The sequence below is a fragment of the Denticeps clupeoides genome, chromosome 1 (genome assembly GCF_900700375.1).
Source record: "Denticeps clupeoides chromosome 1, fDenClu1.1, whole genome shotgun sequence".
In the NCBI taxonomy this organism is placed as follows: Eukaryota; Metazoa; Chordata; class Actinopteri; order Clupeiformes; family Denticipitidae; genus Denticeps; species Denticeps clupeoides.
In genome coordinates, this window is record NC_041707.1 from 822,282 (window position 1) to 847,281 (window position 25,000).

The 25,000-nt window shown below is 48.9% G+C and overlaps 1 protein-coding gene across 1 annotated transcript in view; it reads left to right on the forward strand.

Annotated features, from left to right (window-relative positions):
• mdga1 (MAM domain containing glycosylphosphatidylinositol anchor 1) overlaps positions 1–25,000 on the forward strand; it is a 131,785-nt gene that overhangs the window by 1,199 nt on the left and 105,586 nt on the right. The window contains exon 2 of the mRNA XM_028981950.1: positions 103–192. Coding sequence (XP_028837783.1) covers positions 120–192 — 73 coding nt within the window. The 5' untranslated portion in view covers positions 103–119. The remainder of the gene's footprint in view (positions 1–102; positions 193–25,000) is intronic.

Genomic DNA, 25,000 nt, shown 5'->3' on the forward strand with positions numbered 1-25,000 from the left:
TGGACCGGGTCTGTAAATAAAGTCCTTTGTTCGCGGTAATCTGGGGGTCGGGCCGGATTACGGGGCCCGGATTAAACCCGGATGTGCTGTGCTTGTGTGCAGGTGATGCGGGATCGCGGATGAAGATGGAGCTTCTCTGGATCCTCCTGCTCTCCGCCGTCCACCCGTACGCGGCCGGACAGGGAGTTTACGGTAGGTTCTCAATCAGGTCCGCTGTTCGCGGCAAGTTCTACAGACATGTAACGAATCATGGACGAATTCACTCATCTGTGGCATATTTTACTGTGGAGACGATATCTGTCACGTCATCTGTCAGTCTGTCAGTCATCCGTAGTCCTTCGGTCCTGAAGCCGGGCGGGGCGGGCCGGGCCGGTGCCGAAGTCCCGGCTCAGCAGAGGAAACCATGCGAAGCTGGAGTGACAGCTGGATGAGTGCCTTTGGGGCGCGGTTCCTGCAGAGTTTTGGGGTGCTGGTGGTGCTGCTGGTGGTCCAGTGTGAGAACCTGGTTTATGGCGATGGGAGCGGGGACGCTGGGCTCCGTCCCTTCGTCTCGGCACGTTCTGTTTGTGAGTTTACTTTGGCTGCTGAATTTTGCCCTTTTTTAATAAGCATCCATAATTTATCTGTGGCTTGGAGGCGGTGAGGGGGATAAGGGGCGAGCGAGCGGGCGAGCGAGCTGCACTATTTACACACCGGAGTCATTTCTGAGCACCTTGAGCCGCTGGTTTCGCTGCCGATTGGCCGCATGAGGCAGGGCCAGGCGCCCGGTGACGGACGTCCCTCCTTTCTTCACTGCTTGTTTGATGGTTGGGGGATTTCAGGCAGGATGTGCTGCGGTGCAGCAGGAGAGACGTTTTCCCATCACAGTTACATCCTGACGAGCAGCAGCTCCTACCCCTCTCTCCCTCTCTCCCTCTCTCTCTCATTCCTCTCTCTCTCTCCCTCCCTCCCTCCCTCTCGCTCTCTCATTCCTCTCTCTCCCTCGATCTCTCATTACTCTCTCTCCCTCTCTCTCTCACACTCACTCTCTCATTCCTCTCTCTCTCCCTCTCTCTCTCATACTTGCTTTCTCATTCCTCTCTCCCTCCCTCCCTCTCACGCTCTCATTCCTCTCACTCTCTTATTCCTCTCTCTCCCTCCCTCTCGCTCTCTCATTCCTCTCTCTCTCTCCCTCCCTCTCGCTCTCTCATTCCTCTCTCTCCCACCCTCTCGCTCTCTCATTCCACTCTCTCTCACACGCACTTTCATATTGAAAATAAACATTTCATGGTGAAATAAGAATTATTACTTTGATGCACGTAACAGAAAATAGAAAAATGAAGGAGGCAGAATTTACTCTGTGATCTAAAAAATGAATCTGCTTCCCGCAATCAGATGTTTATGTGGATGGCAGTCAATAAAAATGAAGAAAAACTACGTTCACTGTGAATATGTACATAATTAGTCAAGTAAAGGCCACATGATAATAATTTGGCATCATATCCTGTATAGATTTTATTCATGGTGATATACACCCAGAAATATTGCAAAAAAACAAAACAAACAAAGCTAAAAACAAGATGCACTTTGAAAATGTATTTCATGTGTATTCTAAAAGTATTCTGAATATATTGTGTTTATATATATGTTTATGTACTCTTGCAGAATACAATCCTGAATACTTTAATGAAAATGTCTAATATGGAGTGACAGTAGTGATTCATGTGCATATGAAAATAATAAAACCATCACTACCATCTATCACACATTATTTTCCATCTTACCTTTATTTACTATTTACTTATTTGCTATTTATACTATTTGATATGTTTTATATAACCATCCATATTCCCCTCCACTCGTTTCTAGCTTCTGTCTCGACTCGTGTCTTGCTGAGATCTTCTCCATCAGTCTCTCTCACTTCTTTCTGTCCCACTTCTTTTACATCCTCCTCTCCTCTCCTCTCCTCTCCTCTCCTCTCCTCTCCTCTCCTCTCCTCTCCTCTCCTCTCCTCCTCTCCTCTCCTCTCCTCTCTCTCCTCCTCTCCTCTCCTCTCCTCTCCTCTCCTCTCCTCCGCTGGCCTGGACTGTAGATTATTGTAGAGCGAGTGGCCCGTGGTTGAAGGTTGCTGTTCTGTGGATGTTGGCCAGTCCAGTTCCTGGTGTCCTGCACCTTTTAGCTGAAAAGCTGTTACCACGTTCCACGAGCAGAACCTAGACAGCAGCACACACACACTCACACACTCACACACACTCACACACACACTCACACACACACTCACACACTCACACACTCACACTCACACACTCACACACTCACACACTCACACACACTCACACACACACACACACACTCACACACTCACACACTCACACACTCACACACACTCACACACACACACACACACACACTCTGTTTACTACTCATGCAGGCAGAACTTGCGCCGCTCCACCTGCGGTTGCCAGAACGCTGTGGAAGAACAAAGCGGCGTGCGAGAGTGAACAGTTGGTGAGCGCTGGTTTATACATGAGTGTGTGTGAGTACGAGTGCGGACAAATACGAGAACATGACATCACCGCCGCCGCACGTCCCGCTGCTGCCGCTTCACCGCACTCACGACAAATACAACTGTCAAAAATGTGTCTTCTGCAAGATATTTTCATAAAAATTGGTGTTGCGAAGCAAATAACATTTTGTAAATATATAAAGTCTAGTTGTGTTTATTGTGGGTTTTATGGCAGACACGCCCACTTTCAAACGTCTGTTAATTTATTGTAACGTGTTAAATATTTTAAATTAATCACAGCGATTAACAGATGAGTTTTGACAGCCCTAATTAATATATAGAATCCATACGTTGGGATTCTAGACGAGACAGGATCATGTGTAATGAGGTTATATAGTCCAAATAAGTCAGACATTATATTTTATTGTGGGAGAACCTGACAATTTACTGACTCCAGAATGCATATCAGGCGGAGTTTGTTACAGGGCGGTGCTGTGTTTCCTGGGCGGAGTTTGTTACTGGGCGGTGCTGTGTTTCCTGGGCGGAGTTTGTTACTGGGCGGTGCTGTGTTTCCTGGGCGGAGTTTGTTACTGGGCGGTGGTTGGTTTCCTGGGCGGGGTTTGTTACTGGGCGGGGTTTGTTTCCTGGGCGGGGTTTGATAGTGAGCGGGGTTTGTTTCCCAGGCAGGGTTTGTTACTGGGCGGAGTTGGTTTCCTGGGCGGGGTTTGTTACTGGGCGGGGTTTGTTTCCTGGGCGGGGTTTGATAGTGAGCGGGGTTTGTTTCCCAGGCAGGGTTTGTTACTGGGCGGAGTTGGTTTCCTGGGCGGGGTTTGTTTCCTGGGCGGGGTTTGTTACTGGGCGGAGTTGGTTTCCTGGGCGGGGTTTGTTTCCTGGGCGGGGTTTGTTACTGGGCGGAGTTGATTTCCTGGGCGGTGTTTGTTACTGGGCGGAGTTGGTTTCCTGGGCGAAGATGGTTACTGGGCGGGGTTTGTTTCCTGGGCGGGGTTTGTTTCCTGGGCGGGGTTTGATAGTGAGCGGGGTTTGTTTCCCAGGCAGGGTTTGTTACTGGGCGGAGTTGGTTTCCTGGGTGGAGATGGTTACTGGGTGGGGTTTGTTTCCTGGGCGGGGTTTGTTACTGGGCGGAGTTGGTTTCCTGGGCGGGGTTTGATAGTGAGCGGGGTTTGTTTCCCAGGCAGGGTTTGTTACTGGGCGGAGTTGGTTTCCTGGGCGGAGATGGTTACTGGGCGGGGTTTGTTTCCTGGGCGGAGATGGTTACTGGGCGGGGTTTGTTTCCTGGGCGGGGTTTGTTTCCTGGGCGGGGTTTGTTACTGGGCGGGGTTTGTTTCCTGGGCGGGGTTTGATAGTGAGCGGGGTTTGTTTCCCAGGCAGGGTTTGTTACTGGGCGGAGTTGGTTTCCTGGGCGGAGATGGTTACTGGGCGGGGTTTGTTTCCTGGGCGGAGATGGTTACTGGGCGGGGTTTGTTTCCTGGGCGGGGTTTGTTACTGGGCGGGGTTTGTTTCCTGGGCGGGGTTTGTTACTGGGCGGGGTTTGTTTCCTGGGCGGGGTTTGTTACTGGGCGGGGTTTGTTTCCTGGCCGGGGTTTGATACTGAGCAGGGTTTGTTACTGGGAGGAGTTGGTTTCCTGGGCGGGGTTTGTTTCCTGGGCGGGGCTTGATAGTGAGCGGGGTTTGTTTCCCAAGCAGGGTTTGTTACTGGGCGGAGTTGGTTTCCTGGGCGGGGTTGGAAACTGACTGGTGCTGTTGGGCTCTTTCATCCGGTTCCATATTTGAGACCTTGTCTGTAGTTTAGAGAAATTTAGATTACGGTCGGATTGCATATTTCCCCCAGTAGAATCAGAAGTGATTTTCACCACCAACAGCCAGATCTTTATTTCGGTTTAGAAACCGACTCCTTCCAGTGGCTCCTGCAACTCAACTTTTTCTCCTCAAACAATTATGATGGTAATTTTTTAAAAAGCACCAACAACAATAGTCCTGACATTTGGATTCAGGAGGATTTCAGTAAACTGAAGGTAATTACATGGCGCCGACCTTTAATGGTCCCTCCGCGGCTCCACTTCACACCTGGAATTACCCAGTGGGTTACGAGGTAACGGGAGTAAATACGTTCACCGTTTAACCTGGACTTACATGCGGCGCGGTGCACGGCATCACCACTTATTTCATAATGCCTCTGCTTGGTATTAAAATTCGAGTTAAAAGATGCGGTAGTGACTGGCGGCGTCAACTCTGACCCTGCCGCCCTGATGGCGCCCAACGTGGAACATGGAGCTCTGAAACGTTTCATTTGGTGCAGTTGAGCGCAGAACGTCCTCGATAAAAATTATTAATATTAGGACGCATTGTCCACAGACCCGTTATTCCCATCTATCAAATACGGTCAGAGCTTCTCCTTGCACGTCACCTCATAATCTGCAACGCCACGGGGCGGGGGACCCCAAAATCTCAGGAGGGCGCCCGTGATGGATACGGCCCGTTGGCTTCTTCTCCTTCTTACGGGACTTTTTAAAGGTGCTGTCACCTTTAAAAAGTCTCATGGGAATAATGTGGGATCATTTACTCACAGCGTCATCCCCCTTTAATTCAGATTTTATAGCTGTGCAATATTTATTTCTTTTTTTTTGACAAGTGAATTTAGCAGCTCTGGTGCCGGTTCATATTTGTACGGGCGTATTAATACATTTGAAATTTATTCTTCAACCACAACAATCACACTCCTGGTCATAAACACGTCTATGGTTTGTTCCAGAATTTTCCAAAATGTCTAATCATGATACCGTGTGAAAATGGGTAAATTATGAATAATTATGAGTTCACCTTGTTGTTGCATTAGCAGTTTTGTGTATTTGACTCCATATCGTATGAAGAGCTGGATTCGGCTCTACTGTACTTCTTGGTCGGCCGTAACGGTGGTTTGGTTGGAGTTGTGATGTTTTGACGGCCTTCACCTCCGTCCTGCGCGCCCCGCTTCACGCCGCGCCCCCTAATTTATGTCACCTGTTTCCCATCCGCTTTGTTCTGGCGTCAATCTCCCCTCAGCCCGCGCCGCGCCGCGATAACGCAACCGGTTCCGAAGGCGCGTGAATAATTCATGTCCAGCCGTCAGTCTGCAGTGAAAGTAGGCCGCCGCTCGGTCTTGGAAGAAGTTTGGTCGGTCAGTCTGCTGTCGGCATTAAATATGGAATCATCACGGTGAACGTTAGTAAAAGCGGAGGCCGTTCGTTGGGCGTAATTGAAGATGAAGTTCCGCACTCAGACTCGCCCGCACGGTCGCCTTTTTTCTAAAGAGATTTTTCGTCCACTTTTCTCCCGGCCAGAAATCCGCCTTTTTTACGTGACAAACCGTTTCGCATTTTCTGGTTTACTGCCACGTCGTAAAAGAAGAATAAACTTCGTTTATCTGCAGAGCAGGACTATGAGCCTCACCAAAGCATGAAATCTGCACCTTGGGCAGCTGATGTTCTGACTTTTGTGAAATGTAGACGTGGATCTGAACGTTTGCAGGGATTCGCGTCCTTTTCTCGTAGATTCCTTTAACGGGACTTGAACCGGGAAGCTCTTCGTTCGACCTTGTCTGCCACCGCGGGTCTGCGCTGAGCGGTCCGGAAGGCGGAGCCGGTACAGTAAAGTGTACGTTCATCATCGCCGGTGCGGAGATCTGGGTAACCCACACGAGGACTCCGCAGGCCATTTTTATTCCGTTTCATCACAACTGAAGGAGGCTGCACGCTGTGCAGATTTATGCTGTTGCAAACTCCAATCAAACCTTGAATTCTATTAGAAAAACCGGTGAGGGAAGTTCTAATTCTTCAGCTTTAGAACTGAAAAATTATAGCACAAAGTAAACATCAGTTTTAGTGACTTTTAAACGGGCAACAATAGAGGTCGGGTGGGTTGTTTTTAGTTGTTTTTGGCGGCCTGTCTTCATTCTAGTTTAGCCGAGTTTCTACTGTCATTTTAGTCTTTATTAGTCTTAGTCACGTCCAGACTCATTTAGTTTCAGTCAACTAAAAATCTGCGCATATTAGTCAATCCAAATTGTCCATTAATATTTTAATCTTTTTTTGGTTAAAAAAAAATAAATTATAGGCTCAAGATTACTTGACGTATACTAACCATATATCTATAGCCCACCACAAGCATTCAGAAATATAAACAATGCGTGAACAATTACTGTAACTCCCTTCTAGCTCCAACCTTCCCAAGTTCTCCACACCGCCCCTCTGCTACGTTCCCTCCACATCAGGTTCTAAATACTGATGCTGGCCTACAAAGCCAAACATGGAGTAGCACCATCCTACCTCACAGCCCTTATTACACCTCGCACTGCACCTCGTATACTCCGAGCCTCCAGTACTGCTCGCCTGGTCCCTCCATCTCTGAAGGTAAAAGGAAGACGCTCATCTAGACTCTTCTCCGTCTTGGCCCCTCGGTGGTGGAATGAACTTCCAGCTCAGTCACTGAGCACCTTCACACGGCAGCTCAAGACCTTCCTCTTTAGAGAAGATTTAGATGAACTTGTAACCTTCTTCTTGTCTGACTTCTGTATAGAAACTAGAACAGAGTGAATAAAAAGATTGTATTCATAGTTGGGGGTCCTAGTGACCCAGAACTGACCACTTCATCCATGGTGACATGGAAGCACGTTGTAAGTCGCTCTGGATACGGACGTCTGGTAAATGCCGTAAATGTAAATGTGAACAGGAATTGAGGAAGTGACGCCATCTGTGTGGCCAGATGGGAAAAACAGAAATATTGCACAAGAATAATTAAACCAGGAGAAATAAAATCTCCTTTTGTTTTCGGCAATGGAAATATACATTTTAAAATATCTAGTTTTTATCTTGTAAACCATATTTAGTCTCATTTTTATTTGTCAACAATATAACATAAAATATTTTGTGATAGTTATCGTCACATGACCAGCATTTACGTCTCGTCACCTTTTCGTCACGTCATGCAGGTTTTGTTAAATTTACTTGACTAAAACAGCGCTTGGAATAGCATTTTCGGCTCAGAAAATCATCAGGCATTTAGATTCGTAATCTGGTATGAATCAGAATTCAGCATCATGCATCATAAACAGGGTGATGTGAGGATCATGTGTATTTCTTACAGAACTGTGGCTTTCAGCCCTCGCCGTCTCCCGGTTAACGTTGGCTCTTGCCCGTACGCGCCGGGCCGGCCGAGTGGAGTGGTGTGGACGGCCGTGTACGGTCGGCTCGTACAGTCGGCTCGGCGGTTCCACTGACTCACGTGGAACCTTCTAATTATTCCACACACATTTATAAACATTTGATTAGGCGGCAAATGCTGGCAAACACGGTCCGGTTTGAGTAATGATGAGTAATGTCTCCTGATGAATCTGGAGTATGAATAGAGGATGCAGCTTTTGCTGATGTGTACCGTCCTATCACACACACACACACACACACACACAGAAAAGAGCTGCATATTTATTTATTTCTCTGTTCAGTTTTGTACATTCAGGACTCGCTAAGAGTCAGGTACTGTCATTGGACACATAGTCATAGGACGGATTGACCCACTTCAGGACCAGCGGTACAGTGGTGCCATTACTCTTCAGAACCCAAGCTTTTATATAGACGGTTATTTTTCAAAGAGCCAGCATGCCAGTAGCTGCTCCTTCAGAGGTCACCCTTCATTAATGGCTGCGTCTTTTATTCCAGATGATTCCTAGGGTGCTGAGTTTAGGGGTTAAACAGACACTTCAGAAAATGTACCATTTTAAGCATGAAGGGCAATATTTACCTGGTGACATATAAGACATAGTGCATGGGGCATGTTCATAATGTTACATTCACCTTTTACCCCATCAGAATGATGGAATTAAAGCGCCTGATAACCTGCATGTTGGTGTTGGTAGTGGGCGTGGTCACGTTGACTGGAATTAAAAGCGCCTGATAACCTGCATGTTGGTGTTGGTAGTGGGCGTGGTCACGTTGACTGGAATTAAAGCGCCTGATACCTGCATGTTGGTGTTGGTAGTGGGGCGTGGTCATGTTACTGGAATTAAAGTGCCTGATAACCTGCATGTTGGTGTTGGTAGTGGGCGTGGTCACGTTGACTGGAATTAAAGAAAGCAGCCTGATAACCTGCATGTTGGTGTTGGTAGTGGGCGTGGTCACGTGACTGGAATTAAAAGCGCCTGATAACCTGCATGTTGGTGTCGGTAGTGGGCGTGGTCAACGTTGACTGGAATTAAAGCGCCTGATAACCTGCATGTTGGTGTTGGTAGTGGGCGTGGTCATGTAACTGGAATTAAAGTCGCCTGATAACCTGCATGTGGTTGTTGTAGTGGGCGTGGTCACGTACACTAGGAAATTAAAGTCGCCTCATACCTGCGATGTTGGTTTGGTAGTGGGCGTGGTCATGTTCACTAGGATTAAAAGTGCCTGATAATCCTGTGTTCGGTGTTGGTAGTGGGCGTGGTCACTTACAACTAGGAATTAAAGCGCCTGATAACCTGCATGTTGGTGTTGGTAGTGGGCGTGGTCACGTTGACTGGAATTAAAGCGCCTGATAACCTGCATGTTGGTGTTGGTAGTGGGCGTGGTCACGTTCGCTGGAATTAAAGCGCCTGATAACCTGCATGTTGGTGTTGGTAGTGGGCGTGGTCACGTTGACTGCAATTAAAGCGCCTGATAACCTGCATGTTGGTGTTGGTAGTGGGCGTGGTCACGTTGACTGGAATTAAAGCGCCTGATAACCTGCATGTGGGTGTCTGGGTGGTGGTAGTCTAGTGGGTAACACACTCGCCTATGAACCAGAAGACCCGGGTTCGAATCCCGTTTACTACCATCGTGTCCCTGAGCAAGACACTTAACCCTGAGTGTCTCCAGGGGGGGGACTGTCCCTGTAACTACTGACTGTAAGTCTCTCTGGATAAGGGCGTCTGGTAAATGCTGTAAATGTAAAATGTGTTGGTAGTGGGCGTGGTCATGTATTGACAGGAGGGGGGTTAAATCCTCCAGAATGAGGAAGTAGGGGGTGTGACAGATGTTAATTATGCCTTGAGGCTCCTTCCCTTTTTAAATATCATTAAAGATCATCATTTGGGTGTCAGGATTAATTACACAGCACACATTTCCTCTCCTCCACCATGCAGGTGACCGCCGTGTTTCTGTTTATTACTGTAAATCGTGAAAATTTGATTTGACGTTAGTGAACGTGCGCTGCGTCTTATTTAGCAGCAGTAAGACGTTGCTGGACGTGGTCTGTGGTGCTGATATGTACATCTACGTCAGGCCTCCTGCTGCTGCTGCTGATATTTCAGAGCAGTGTGTGTGTGTGTGTGTGTGTGTGTGTGTGTTTCTCACATTAGCTGCATTGTTTTTTAAAGATTATTTTCTTGCGAACATTAATGGAGAGTAATTGGGATGACGTAGCGACTCACACCTCTGGTTTATTGGAAACTAATGCTGCTGCACTGGTGTGTGTGTGTGTGTGTGTGTGTGTGTGTGTTCTGAGGTAAGAACTTACAAACTGTCTACTAATTGTCAAATTTTGTAAGAATGAGCGTTAATTTACTGGGATGATCAATCACAGACATGTGTATAGACATAATGACACACACACACACACACACACACACACACACACACACACACACACACACACTTCATCTCTCACTGCATGAATCCTCTGTACACAAATGCTTTTCCCTGCAGCCATTCGTCAGTTCCGCCCTCATTGATTAACGCTTGTTTGGCTGTGATTCGCGCTTGATGAACATCCTGCACCTGCTCCTGTTCTGCTCCTTCTTCTCCCCGATCAGTAGGTGAAGGTCGGGGGCCACTTGGTGTCCTGGTGTTCGGTATTTAGGCGAATGGCGGGACGTCGGGGACGATTGGGGCCTGAATGGGAGCGTCTCGACGATCGAATGACGGACGAAGTGGCGAGAAGGAGAAGTTCAGGCCGCGCAGTGCGGGAATAAAAAGAACGGGGGGGTGACGCGGAGAGACAGAAGGTGAGGGGAAGAGAAGGGGAGAGGCAGAATTTATGGGCGAGCGAGAGCAAGGCCCAGATAAAGATGGTCCGCAGAGAATTAGAGGCGGGGCCAGAGGATCTTCCGAAATAAACGTGAATATTCGTATCATGCACGCGGTGTTAATAATTATTATTATTAACTCATAAGAGACGTTTCTACTTAAATTATAGCGGATGCAGCCAAATCGACCGAACGCAGCATTTTTCATATTTTCTCGTGTAGATTTGGGAAGAAAAACAGGTCACGTGTAATTAAACATGCACGCCTTGGAAGTCACCAGGGGGCGTCACCAGGGGGCGTCACCAGGGGGCGTCACCAGGGGGCATCACCAGGGCGACCTGCATGGGGCGTGGCCCGTTCATGCTCGTTCATTACTTCCTCAGCATCGTTGTTCAGGAGCAGCTGGTCACGTGACCTTCAGAATGCCGGACCGTAACTGACCTGGTCTGACGTGGTTCCTGCTGATGAACATCATGATTGGAACATATTATTATTATTATTATTATTATTATTATTATTATTACCAAGATTAAGGTGGAGCTCTTTAGTTGAATTTCAAACAGTGCGCTTTATTAAGAGGCTGTGGTCTCCTAGCAACATATCAGATGGATTCATGTACGGTTGATGCCGTGTGTGTTTAGGTGCGGCCCAGCCGGGAATTGGCCCTGGTGTGAAAATGAGAGGCGTGTTAATGGCGGAGAGAAGTGGCCCCCACCTGTAACCCCCCCGGGGGGCTCGGCGCGAGCCGGGACGGGGACGGGGACCCTCCCTGCCCTCCGCGGCGCAGGATATTCGCCCGAGCCGATATCGCTCTCATCAGCATATCTGCGGCGGGGGAAATGAGAGACTTAAGTGGCGGATTTATTGAACTGGGATGATTAAAGTAAAAAAGAAAAATAAAACGCAGCTTTGTTGCCTCCGTCCTGGTCCTCCCTCCGCCGCCACCACCGATGGCGTACGGCGTGCAGAATATCAATCTCCCCCCCCGCCGCCGTCCTTGTGCTCATTTCTCCTGGCTGTGTTATTACCTCTACAGTAATACATATTTATTGTCCCTTCCGCCGCCGCGGCGAGCGTAAATCTCGTAACGCTCGGCCCCGCCCCGTTATTTACAAGAAGATTTATTTAGAAATGAAGTCTTTTACCTTTAGCATGAATCACGGCTGCTTCATCAAGGCTCCTCCGGCGATGGCGGTGAGGGGTTCAGTACAGACTTGACCCGGAACCCACCTCATCTTCACAGCGTCTGGAAGGATCTAGAACGTGAAAAACATGTTTTCCGAGATCACCAGGAGTGACCCGGATGTAAAGGTGATGTTCACTAATACTAATTAGTTGTCACATGTGACAGACCACAGCACACGGTGACACATGTCCTCTGTATTTAACCGTCACCCTTGGTGAGCAGTGGGCACCATGACAGGCGCCCGGGGAGCATGTGGGGACGGGACCTTCATCAAGGGGACCTCAGTGGCACCTTGGCAGTTTGGGATTCGAACCCGCAACCCAAACAAAAGGGCTGTCACCAGGGCTGTCATTCATGTGTGTTACCGTGACGACTCATAAGTGAAGTGATTGTCACATGTGCACACAGTGAAATGTGTCCTCTGCATTTAACCATCACTCTGAGTGAGCAGTGGGCGGCCATGACAGGCGCCCGGGGAGCAGTGTGTGGGGACGGTGCTTTGCTCAGTGGCACCTCAGTGGCACCTTGGTGATCGGGATTCGAACCGGCAACCTTCTGATCACGGGGCCGCTTCCTTAACCGCTACGTCACCCCTGCCACCACTGACTGGGCCCTGGGCAGAGGCTTTTCCTGGACGTGCAGCCACGTCTGTTGGTGACGTTTTCTGCACGTTTCCTACAGAACTGGGTTCGAATCGATCGCATTATGTACAAACTCCCCAGAACGCATTAAATAATGCAGACCTGTTCAAAGGGGCTGTTTAATTATTCACCAGCGGCCCCCGTCTAATTAATATTGTAGAATTATGAGACGAGGTGGTGGCACCCCGTCCTGGCTTCGCCCTGGAGAGAACCTTCATCACCACCGCGCCCCTCTGCTAGCACCACCGGGTGGTGGGAGGTGGGGGCGCAGCGCTGTAGACGTCGCGTGATGGACGTCTCCACCTGTTGGTCATGACTGCAGGTGGTGGTGGCTTTATTCATCATCTCTACACTCCGAGCGAGGTAGAACGTTTTGGAACGTGGGCGCTGGTTGAGCGTAATAAAATACCCCCGGGTGTTTAAAACGAGATTGTGGGGCCATTACGCTTTCATCTGAGCGTTGATGGTGCAGCTCCCAGTTCTCTCGTCGTTTATTCGGACTGGTCTGCGGCTGAAGACCTCTGGCTGATGCAGATGTTCAGGGCTCCTGTGTCGTGGAGGGTGTGGCCCATCACCTGCTACAGTCGCATCTGATAATTTAAGGACAGTTCAGAGTGCCCGTAGGTCTGTTGAGCAGGTGGCGGCCACTAGTGGCCGGAGGACGCCAAGGCTGTGACGTTACTGTGATGCTCAGATGGTGCATTATTATTATTATTTTTTTTTTTTTTAATTATTCACATTTTGCATGAAAGGATTCAGCAGATGAGCGGAAAGCCCCAGTGGATCTTCAGTCATGCCACATGCTGTTGTTTCTTTGCTCGTAGCCGATGCAGCAGCAGGTAGATAAAAAGATCCTCAAGGCTGGTCCTCCATTATCCCTCCTGATCTGCTTTGATCTTGCAGAGTGTTTCCTTTAATGCAGACCTGATAAAACCCAACCTCAAATGGCGCAGATCAGCATTCCACACGCTGCCATGAGGGTTTTTAAAAAACAGCTTCATCTCCACCAGATGTTTGGTGAAGAAAGGGAGGGGCTTCCAACGCTAGCAACACAGTTCCCACAGTTAAACCTGGTTTAACGTTTTGCAGCCTCAGGCACAGGGGACCTTGTTTGGGTGCAAAGAGCCCAGAGCCCAGACCTCATTCCTCTTGCGAATCTGTTTAGTCCAGCTAGAACAATTTGCAGTGGAAGAATGGACCAAGATCCCTCAGGAGACCTGTGCCAGTAAAGACCCAGGAAAGAACAACTCTGAGGGACCGGTGTCCACTGGGGCTCAGAAAGGGTACAGTATTGACTGTTAATGGCCAGGCGGCTAATAATTCTGGATGTTTCATTCTTCTTCCAACTCCGTGTAATTAAAATTAAAACACTTGTAGTTAATGGTCGTTTTCATGGAGATATCAAGAACGTTGTTGAATTTCATAAAGGGAGCTAATAATTCTGGCCTGAAATGTACCAACAAACCAGCAGCGGAAGCGATAAGAGCTTCATTTACATAAATACACAAATCTGCATGTTTAATCGACTGATGTCCAAACTGAAGTCGCTAAGCTCTGGTGGACTCATCCGTCTGTGGTCTTCACTGGCCACCACTGCACAGGTCGTGCTGAGCTTCCAGTGGAAGAGGGCATGGACCTTTGGCCTTCGCGTTGGACCCTGCGTTCCTGACCATTGCTGAACGAGACTGAAGCTGGAGTAGTTGGATGGAAGAAGCTCTGGAGAGGAGCAGCAGACCCACAGACAGACAGAGATTTTAAGTGTTCAGAACATTTGGAGTCCCGGTGGGAGTCCGGATGCTTTCAGCTTTGAAATGTCTTACAGCGTGTCTGGAGACGTCTCGTGGTAGATTTGTAGATGTTCCGAGATGTTTAGGTGGATCCTCTCCACACACCTGGGCCACAGAGGGATTTCTCTTTCGCAGTATTTTGCAGCACAGAAGATTTGGTTGCAAATGTCGATGAAGCTGAAGAGCTCCAGGCTATTAATAGTCAGTCCTGATGTGGGCTCAGTTTGATCACCCGTCCCTCTTCTCTCCCCCGCTCTCTGGTGAGGACAGCCGAGCACCACAGATCTTGGCAGGGTGACGGCTCGGCGCCAGATTGATTGACAACCCCTTGTGTCACCGCAAAGTTCTGGCGCGGCGAGTTCAGCAAACTCCTCTGCTGGCTTTTGTCAAGTTGCTTTCATGGGACAACGGATGTTCAATTACAGCCATGGGCCCAAAACTTCAAAAAAAAAACCCCCAAAACAACAAAGTAAAAAGAGGACAAAAGCAGAGGAGATGGGAGATGACAGCTGTGAAGGGGCGGAGTCTTCGTTAACCCGCGAAACTCGAGGCTCTTCTGTCTGGTACGTTTTCATGTCGCGGTTTATTTTTTGGTAGAAACATTTGACCCTGTCTGGTTTTTAATGATGCAACACCTCGAAGAATCAATAAGTAAACAGGGATGACTGTTTTATGTTGTCAATAGACTGTGAAGGTTTATTAGGCTTTAATGAAACAGCCTTTATTAAAGATCATGAATTATTTACTATGAGCTCTTTATTTGGTTGGTTTCTTGGTTGTAAATGTTACGCTGATTGATGAACTGGATCTTTGGAGGAATTAGACGCCACATTAGTCGCATTTAATACAGGACTGTGATTGGTGGAGGTAGTGACCGGGGGCGGGGTCTCCTGTGGGTGACCTCAGAACATGGATCTCAACTCGTCCAGTTGTTCTCACTTTTTTCATGGAAAAACGAAGCAACGTTTGTACGTAGAAACAGATTTTAGATCAGATCACACAAAGCCGAACAACACGACTTTCAGTACTGCAGTGATAAACTCTGCATTTGTATTCAGTTTAAAGTGCTGATGGGTAGTTTTTGTTTTTGCTTGTGTGATTTTAGCATTCTGAAGTGGTCTGTGTTCCAAGCGAATGTAATTGCATGAATATACATATTCATAAGCCGCCGTAACGATCCTGTACAGGCTGAAAAGTATTATACCCAACAACACGACGAGCGTCGAGGCTGCGTTGTTGCCAGGTTGGATGGCTGGTGCAGCTTGCTGGGAATTAAGTCCCTGAGGAATTCATTCCGGAATTAAGTTTGGTACAGGATGGACACATGGACATTTCTGCGGGTTCGTGTGTGTTTTCTCTTCAGTGTGTGTGTTGCATTCTTCCAGAATACAGATCATTCCGAAAACATTCAGGCTAAACTAATATGCATAAAGATGGGCTGGCTGTATTTGGATTTGGCTCCACCCCCTAGTAAATAGTAATAGTGATTATTTAATGTATTGATGGTTTATGAGGACCATGGAAATAACAGGAAATATGTTTGGTTTTTAAGAGCTCCGTCCCTGGGTCTCTCACCCTGGAGACTTGAGAGTGTTGTGTGGACCATTCTCATCCCCTCCTCCTCCTGGTCAGGCCAGAGAGGACCACCGCTGGGGTCAGGTGAAGATGAAGTGGCTGAACGTCTCCACCGTCCTGCCCGTCCCCACCCCCACCCAGATCAAACCATTAATGACTTGCTGTATTTCTCTTCCTGGCTTTGGCTCCGTCTGGCTTGTGGCTGAAGTTGAGGAGAAGATGAGGACTGTGGGTCTGGTCGTGACTTCACAACCATTCTGGAATACATATAAAAAATGCATCTGTCATTATTGGTAGATCTTTTCAAGTTTTTCTGGAGGAATATTCGGCCACATCCACAGCAAATTATTTCCTACAAAAGTTTCTTCTTCTTTTCTTCTTCTTCTTCTACAATATGACAGCAGGTGTTTTAATGAAGTTTAATCTTCACGTCCCCAGTTGTGGTTTTTTTCTTTCTTTTTCAGGGTTGAGATCCTGGGCTGCAGATGCATTGTGGGCCGCGGGGCAGTGCTGCTCCGAACGCTCTCACGTTTTACATTAACACCCTCCTGAAAGGCAGAGTGCGTTCCTGAGAGTGTGTGTGGGTGAGAGAGAGAGTGTGTGTGTGTGTGTGTGTTTACATTAGCATGTGCGTTGGAGTAATGTCTTCATACAAATGGACTAAATGGTGTCGGGGGACGTTTAAAATGTTTCTTTTAGTTCAGGCTTCGGTGCTGGTTTAACACACTCATCTATCAGTACACATACACACACACACATGCACACACACACGCTAAATAATGTGTTAACACAGTTATTCCTGTCTAATTCCCGGCGATCCCGCCGGAGTCCGGCCAGCAGTTGGGGGCCTGAGGGGCTTTTCTGCATCAGCAGCACTTGACTGGCGAACAAATCACGGCGCTCGAGGTCTTTATCTCATTATCGTGGAAAAAATAAAAAAGGACGCAACAGAGCAATCACACACACACACACACACACACACACACAGAGAAAGAGCGTCAATAAATTCGGCGTGATGCGATAATGAAGCATTATTTATAAATGAGTCCTGGTCTCGGAACGTGATGCTCGGAACGTGGCTTCCTGAGGTCTCCCTGAGCTGGCGGGTTCGAGGACGAGCAATCGCAGGAGACACATTGACCGGACATGACTGGACTGTAAAGTGAGGAACGTGACCTAAACACGGTGGAGAGAGACGAAGTCCCCACACAGAGCAGTCCTGACTTATTTCCCCGTCCACATGGGAACGTTTTTCTGTCCAATCTGCCGTTTCAGGGGACTCAGGACAAAGTGAATTTCTGCGGCTTTTTTGGTGAAAACGCTGACATATCAGCCTGACCTCCAACGTGACCTTTAACCCCAACCGTGTCCTACATACAGCGATGGCGGACAACATGTTCAACTACAAGAAATCGTCTGGACGGGGTCTGAGAATGCCGGTTTTGGTGATTGACTTCTCACCATCTCCTCTACCTTCTTCATGCGTCCTCCACTCACGTCTCAGACTCGTGCCTGATGAATAGCAGCTTCCTTCCTTCCTCCACCACCTGTTGACCCCTCGGAAGTCCTCCACCCGGGCTGTCCGATCACGGGGTCAAAGGGGACGTTACGCCCCTCCCGGGAAACAGGAAGTGACCTCGTCTTCTATTTCTAGCCTGACCAGCTGTTCTCCCCAGCGCTCGCTCTGCTTTCATTGTTCTTCTCAGTGAAGCAGATGTTTTTTTTTCTGTCTGAACTTTTCCGCCTTTTTCTTTCTTTCCGTCTTTCTTTGTCTTTCTGGAACATGCGGATGAGGAGAAACGCCCCCAACTTGTCCCGATTCTGGCAGATTCGCTCTTCTGGTTCCGACCCTCTGAATGTTATTATTGGCAGCCAAACCAAACCCTTCATCCTCCTTCTAACAGCGCTCAGGCCCGCGAGTTGTTCCGTCTCTGAGCCGCATTGATCCTCCGCCACTCCTCCCGGCGTGAATTCTGCCCAACCTGGACTTCAGAGGAGCCAACGTTCTGTTTACAATTCACATTACGGACTGACAAGCCGAGCGGCGGGAGTCGTCACGCATCCCAATTAGTGCGGCCGCGCCCGTCTGGCGTCTGAAGCGTCTACGCCGCGCCGGCTCGCAGCGGTGGGCCTGCGGGCTGTCCTGCTCTTCAGCTGTCCCCAGCTGCGGCTTTGTTCGGTGGCACCGCGTGAAAAATAGTTCAGAAGGCAGAAACCACGTCGGTCGAACGCGTAAAAGTTCCCCTGAAGAGAGGAGTTGTTTAGAATGAAGGGTCACCTCAGATCAGCCATGGAACATCTTCCACGACTTCCCATTAGGAGCTCAAATAATAGTTTTTTTAATTAATCTTTTTAATTAATCAGTTTTTCTCAATTAATCAGTTACTCTCCAAAAAAAAAAAAAAAAAAATCATAAAAGCTGTATTTGACACGATCACATTTTTGGGTTTAAACGTGTCCTCCATGATGGAAATGTTTAATTCCCTCTTTTACTGCAAATTAAGTAGCATTTGTTTTTCACCAAAAACTTGACTGCTATTCCAATAAGCAATAATGCTGTTTAGAAATTCGGAATCTACGGTTAGACAGATTTATTTTGCGGTGAAAGGGTCCTGAATATTCATGAAGAACGCGCCGCTTGATTAGCTAGCTGAATGTCATCCCGCCTCCAGCAGCGTGGAGAGACGCATCTGGGGTTAGATGTCTTCACCGCATCACATTCACCAATCCGTCGACTACACGCATATTAGGTGGAGAACTCCACGTAATAAATGATAACATCCTCATGACTTTAACTGGGACCTTTGTGTCTTCAGTATTCAGTCTCAGAACAGACGTAGAGTAAAGTGGAGAACCTGTAGAACCTGGATAATACCAAACGGTCACGGTCCCATCAGGACTGTGAGGGGACTATTTACGGCGGCGTGACGCGTGGCCAAGTGAGAGGTGGCGGCCACTGGTCCCCAGGACGGGACAAAGCTGATGCAGAATTTATGATGGATTATAGGTCAGGTTGCTCTGTAATGATTTATTATTAAGTCTAACATCTTCAAGAGTCACGGAATGTTATAAATCACGATTGTGACATGATCCATAATGGATGCCCGGTGATGCATTATGAACGCGGTGATGGATTATGGATGAAGTCTGTCAGTAAAGCTTTTCCCACTGATGTTAATTCGGTGCTCTGGACTGGTTAATGCACCAGCCGACAACAGAGAAGCTGTTTTCTCGGACAACGTCCAGTGATTCGGACTCTCCAGACGTCCCTCCAATTTGTTGTTTAGTTTTGGAACTGGCTGAGCGGTTTTTTTATTTATACCCATAATTCTGTGTTTTCTTCACAATTCTAATGATCGACCAGGATTCACACTGGACATTCTTTAGTGACGTGAAAGTGACGTGATTGTCATTGTGAAACACTGCAGCACAGCACACGGTGACACGGTGAAACGTGTCCTCTGTATTTAACCATCACCCTTGGTGAGTAGTGACAGGTGCCCGGGGAGCAGTGTGGGGACGGGACCTTCATTAACGGGACCTCGGTGGGATTCGAACCGGCAACCTTCTGATTTCGGGGCTGCTTCCTTAACCGCTAGGCCACCACTGCCCCTTTTGACTTATTTTTTTGCTTATGGGATTATTTCCTTCAGGATTAATAGAGTTTTCTGATTCTGATGTGGAGATTAATCCCATAAAAAAACTGACACAAGGGGTGGAGCTACGTGTTGAACATGATGAATATCGGCTGGTACCGATATACCGCCAATATATATCGATGCATCACAGAAAATCTTTTATGGAATATTACTGCATTTAACTATAATCTGATCGGCGTGATTCAGGGCTACTTGCTTTATTTTTACTGGAATCCTATAAATATAAAGCCATCGTCGTTCACCTGGAAGGTTTTATTTCTCATGGGCTTGAATAATCGTTATTTTTGCAATATTGTTTCCTTCTGTTTGGTGATTCCGGAGTGAATGTGAAGCTCCGTACGGCTCGCGCGGCTCGTATCAGCCTGACGGAGTCCAGCGATTTCATCCACTGTCCTTCACTCCTCATTCAGGCCTTGGAGTCCATTATAAAGTGCTGAATAGGATGAACAATAGAGCCTCCTTTGGTCTTACTGCCTGTGTAGGAGATAGACAATGGAGGGAAGGAACATCGCCGTGACCCCCATAAACAGACAGTCACGCCGCGGCCCGACTCTCCGTAGAACCCAGATCGCACCGGCCCGGTGCGTACAACCATGTCAGCATCTCCTGCAAAGTGATGTCAGGGTGCTGGATCCTACATTAGATGTGACGGGATCTTTCAGAGTCAGCGTCCCCCCAGTTGTGAGACACTGCAGCACAGCACACGGTGACACGGTGACACGTGTCCTCTGTATTTATCACATCACCCTTGGTGAGCAGTGGGCACCATGACAGGCGCCCGGGGAACAGTGTGTGGTAATGGGACCTTCATCAAGGGGACCTCAGTGGCACTTTGGTGGTTCGGGATTCGTCACAACTGCTGGACATGGCGAGGAAGCAGGACACATACGCACAATGTCACGAAACGGGGGTTTAATACATAGCTGACAGGACAAGGGAACATCAAGAAACAATGTCCCGACGGAGGGTCAAAAGACACAAACAGGGCAGCTTTATACATTCATACACAAATGATAACAATCAGGAAGCATAACACAGGACCAACATGAAACTCCGGACCCGGAGTAACCCCTGCTGGACCGGATCATGACAGAACCCGTAACCACTTCCTTACCTGCTAGGCCACCGCTGCCCTCAATTGTTGTTGTTGTTGTTGTGTTGGCCAATGAAAATTCAATCGGATATTTTTTATTGTATTGCAAAAAATTAATATCTCGCCGATTTCATTTATCTTCCTAGCTGAACCACAGACACTCAGGCCACCTCAGGTCCCGTTTCCGGGGTCACCCTCCCCTGCAGGCCCGATTTTACCTCGCGGCCGGCCCGTCCTCTCGTGTCTCGCCAGGGGAGCGCTCGAGAGGGAACGTGCCTGTGGCACAGAAGGAAAGAAGTTGCCTTCTTCATTCCAATTTATCCTCCAGCTCCCCGCCGCAGCGCCGGAAATGCGGTGCGGGAAACATCCTGGAAAAGTCCAGGAGAGACCTGGCTGAGCTCCCTGAACTTTCACAGTTCCGTTAATAAATCATATTAATAAGCTTCAGACGGAGCATTTTCTCTGATAATCGCTTCACCCCTCAGCTGTTTTTTACTCCCTTTTTATTTTATTTATATGCATGTCGTACTGGAACAACTTTAAAGATGATTTCACCTGACTGTAAATGTCCTGCGTTGCTCCTCTTCCTCTCCTCATCTTCTCTCGTCTCCACTCGCCTCGGCTCTCGACTCTCGACTCGCTGTTTGAACAGTTCCCTGCTAATCCACTCTCTCCCTGCCTGAACCAACACAGGCTGCATGGGGCTTGGCACCACGGCGAGATGTGTGTGTGCTGTAGGTGACAACTCGGCTTCTTATCTTCCCATCTGTCCCTGTCCTCCTCTTGGCACCGCGGCCACCTGCCGGTGACCCCCTGCTCGGCCCCGATGCCACTCGCCAGCGAAGGGCCACGGCCGAATCTGACACCATGGAAACCTTGCATCGCCAGGGAGCTTCTCCATCTTCCACAGCATGATGAAGCCAGGAAGGCTCTAAAGGGGTGGAGCCGACCAATATTATAAAACAATAACCTGCAGATGATGGATGAGGAGGATATCAGATCTCCGAGGAAGATAGCGTGAATCTGGACAAGCAGGGTCAAGGCGTCCCAGTGCCAGGTTTTGGACGTTGCCCTCTCTCCTGGCAGTGGTGGCCTAGCGGTTAAGGAAGCGGCCCTGTAATCAGAAGGTTGCTGGTTCGAATCCCGATCCGCCAAGGTGCCACTGAGGTGCCACTGAGCAAAGCACCGTCCCCACACACTGCTCCCCGGGCGCCTGTCATGGCTGCCCACTGCTCACTCAGGGTGATGGTTAAATGCAGAGGACAAATTTCACTGTGTGCACCGTGCTGTGCTGCTGTGTATCACATGTGACAAATCACTTCACTTTCACTTTCACCAGAGCTTTAGTGGTCCCTCCATCCAACCGGGCCCAAAGAAACGGTAAAAGGGACTGAGAACGAGGGGAACGAGGGCCAAAGAGGTCAAAATGGGTCACCAGATCGAAAAATGAATGTGACTTTTGCAAGAAATACTCAGACGAGCTCTGATGAATGTGTGTTTTATTATTTAAAGGTCCCCTCTGTTCATTTAAGGCCTTGGCAGTGGCATTGATGCAAAATTAGAAATATTTAAAGGATTATTTTTTTGTAATGTCGTTTCGCAGTGCGAAATAAAAAATTGTTGAGGGATCTCGATGTTTGTATTTGAAGACCCCGAGCCGAGCACAGAGAACGTTTTCCGAGACGTGGTGGGGGGACGTAGGACATGTGGAGGGACGATGCTGCTGCTGATTTTTATTGCTTCTGATGTCCAGTAAAAGTGACCTGGGTCAAACTAAACCCCACCGTCTACGCTCATCTGAAATCCCGGGGACATGGACATCGTTTACACGCCGCTATATAGAATTCTGCAATATCATAACATCATAGAGAAGACGAGGATTTCTGCACAAGCGCGTGTTTCTATTTGGGGTGAAAACGTAGAAGAACGTGTTCTGGCGAGGGAATAAGGTGGTAGTAGCCTAGTGGGTAAGACACTCGCCTGTGAACCAGAAGACCCGGGTTCAAATCCCACTTACTACCATTGTGTCCCTGAGCAAGACACTTAACCTTAAGTTGCTCCAGGGAGACTGTCCCTGTAAATACTGATTGTAAGTCGCTCTGGATAAGGGCGTCTGATAAATACTGTAAATGTAATGTAAATGTAAAATGCTAGAACCTGGTCTCACCTCGCCGGTGAGCAAGTGGCAGGATGCTCATCATCAGATGATGATTTCCTGTCACGGTGGCCAGCGTCCAGGTCTTCTGTCCCCGCTGTCCCTCTCGCCTCCAGTGGTCCAGACTCACCGTAAACCTCAGAATTTACAGAATTAAATTCGGAATTAAATTCGGAATGGAATTTGCCGATGATACAAGGCGGAGTGGTGTGTGTGTTTGACCGTTTCCCAGCATGCTCCGCTCCTCTGTCCTGGTTTATATGCAGGACACACGGATCTGGAAGTGACCGCATCCCGAACGATATGAACTTTTAGTACCGACCAATCCTGACAGTGAATTATCTAAAAGGTGGAGTATTCATTTTAATAATGAATAATCAATCATGATTAATGATTGATGGACGTTTCCCCGGTCAGGTCACGTGGTGCTGGTAGGAGAAGGTGAGAAATGGAGACGCTTGGCGATTCCCGGCCTGTAAACGGTTATTAAAAGCTGGCCGGGACGAGGGGCCGCGCTGGGACCTGTCCACTCTCGTGTTTGTCTCGCGGCTGATCCGTATTGAGAAACGGTGAAGGGTATCGACTGCGCCGACACGAGTCGGGCCGCTCCCCTGGCAATCTTGATCAGGCCTCGGCGGCGCGGGCGCGAACTCAATAAAACGCCCGGCGCAGCCAGTAACTGTCAAATTAACTGAATTCAGAGGCCAATTCCCCGTCTAGCTGCGGCGTGAAATACATTCTCGCCGCCGCCGCGCCATGTTGTCGGGATGCGGCCTGACTCCGGCCGTACGCCGTGTGCGCGCGATCGAAGGGCCGAATGGGGGTCACACAGAACGGGGTCCAGATGGAGGCCGCCACTCGCTCCGCCGACATGGTGCCGCCGTGCATATGGACATTTACTGGGTCCTGAGCCCAGGCGTGGAGGTCTATAAAATATTAAAAATACTGGACGCAATGGTAGGACGTGTGGTTTGAACCTGGGACTCTGGTCTCCTGGTTCGTAGGCGAGTCTCCCGTTAGGATATCACCGCTGGATGTTGCCAGATTGGTTGGTTTGGCTTTAATGTGGATGGACCGGCAATTTTCAGTGTTTTGTGGATGGTATCTGGCAACGTCAGAGTTCTTTTCTCTGCTCGTCGTTCAGTAGATTACTGAAAGAAAAGAAAGAAAGAAAGTGAAGTGATTGTCACAGTGAAATTTGTCCTCTGCATTTAACCATTTAACCAACCTTCTGATTACGGGGCCGCTTCCTTAACCGCTAGGCCACCCCTTAATTATAAAAATGGTTAAATACGGTACGGTAGCGAGAACAAGCTGGAAAGCGGAGGAAAAACCCGACTCCCAGGCTGCCTAGTGACCCGCCCGTTTACCCTCGCGTCCCTCTGGCCGCCATGCCCCCATGCGGCCTCGCTATGCTAACAGGGCGGAGCAGATTAATCGCGCTGCTGGCTGATGTCCTTGACGAGATCCGACTGGAGACTTGATTCACGGTCTCCTGAGCTCCAACGGTCCTGTTCCACACACAGATGAGAAGGACGTGGCGGTGTGGTGACACCGGGCCGCATGTTCACCCTCCAGTGGCTCTTTTTCCCGCTTAATCGCGTCCTGACCTCTGAATATTTCTCTCCGCTGCCTCCACGCCCCATCCCAACTCCAGCGGCATCTCCCTGGCCTGCGATCCGGTGAAAGAGGCGACTGGGAGCCAGGAGGCGCTTTCGGTGTTTTCATTTCACCGCCTCTTCATCTTTCCTCTCTCGGTTCACGTTCTCATTTAATCGCCGTCAGGTTCAGCCACAGAACAATCTTTCAACATAAAACGAAACGCCTGCAGCCGATCGCGGCGGGGCGCCGGTGTCAGACTGTCGGTTTAACCTCTGACCCCACGGCGGCGGCAGCGGCGAGCTCGTCGGGGCCTCGTGGCGCTCGGCCGGCGTCTCGCGCAGCCGCTAATGTACTCAGCGGCGTCGGCCTGGTCCGCGGATCGATGATAATCGCATCATCATGTACCTCCTCCGGCGCGTGTCCCGCTGGGACGCCCCGTCAGCCCCGACATTTCTCACCGTCCTCGTCACCCTCGTCCCCGCCTTTTACTCGCAGCCTCTTATTTCCCGGTTAAAAAGACGCCGCAGATTAAAAGTTTAACTTCTAGCTGGTCTACCACTATGTTCCATCCGACCTCCACAACTCATACAGGAATGCAGCAGCACGACTGATCTTCAAACTTCCCAGGTTCTCCCACACCGCCCCTCTGCTACGTTCCTCCACCGGCTCCCAGTAGCTGCACGCATCAGGTTCAAAATACTGATGCTGGCCTACAAAGCCAAACATGGAGTAGCACCATCCTACCTCACAGCCCTTATTACACCTCGCACTGCACCTCGTATACT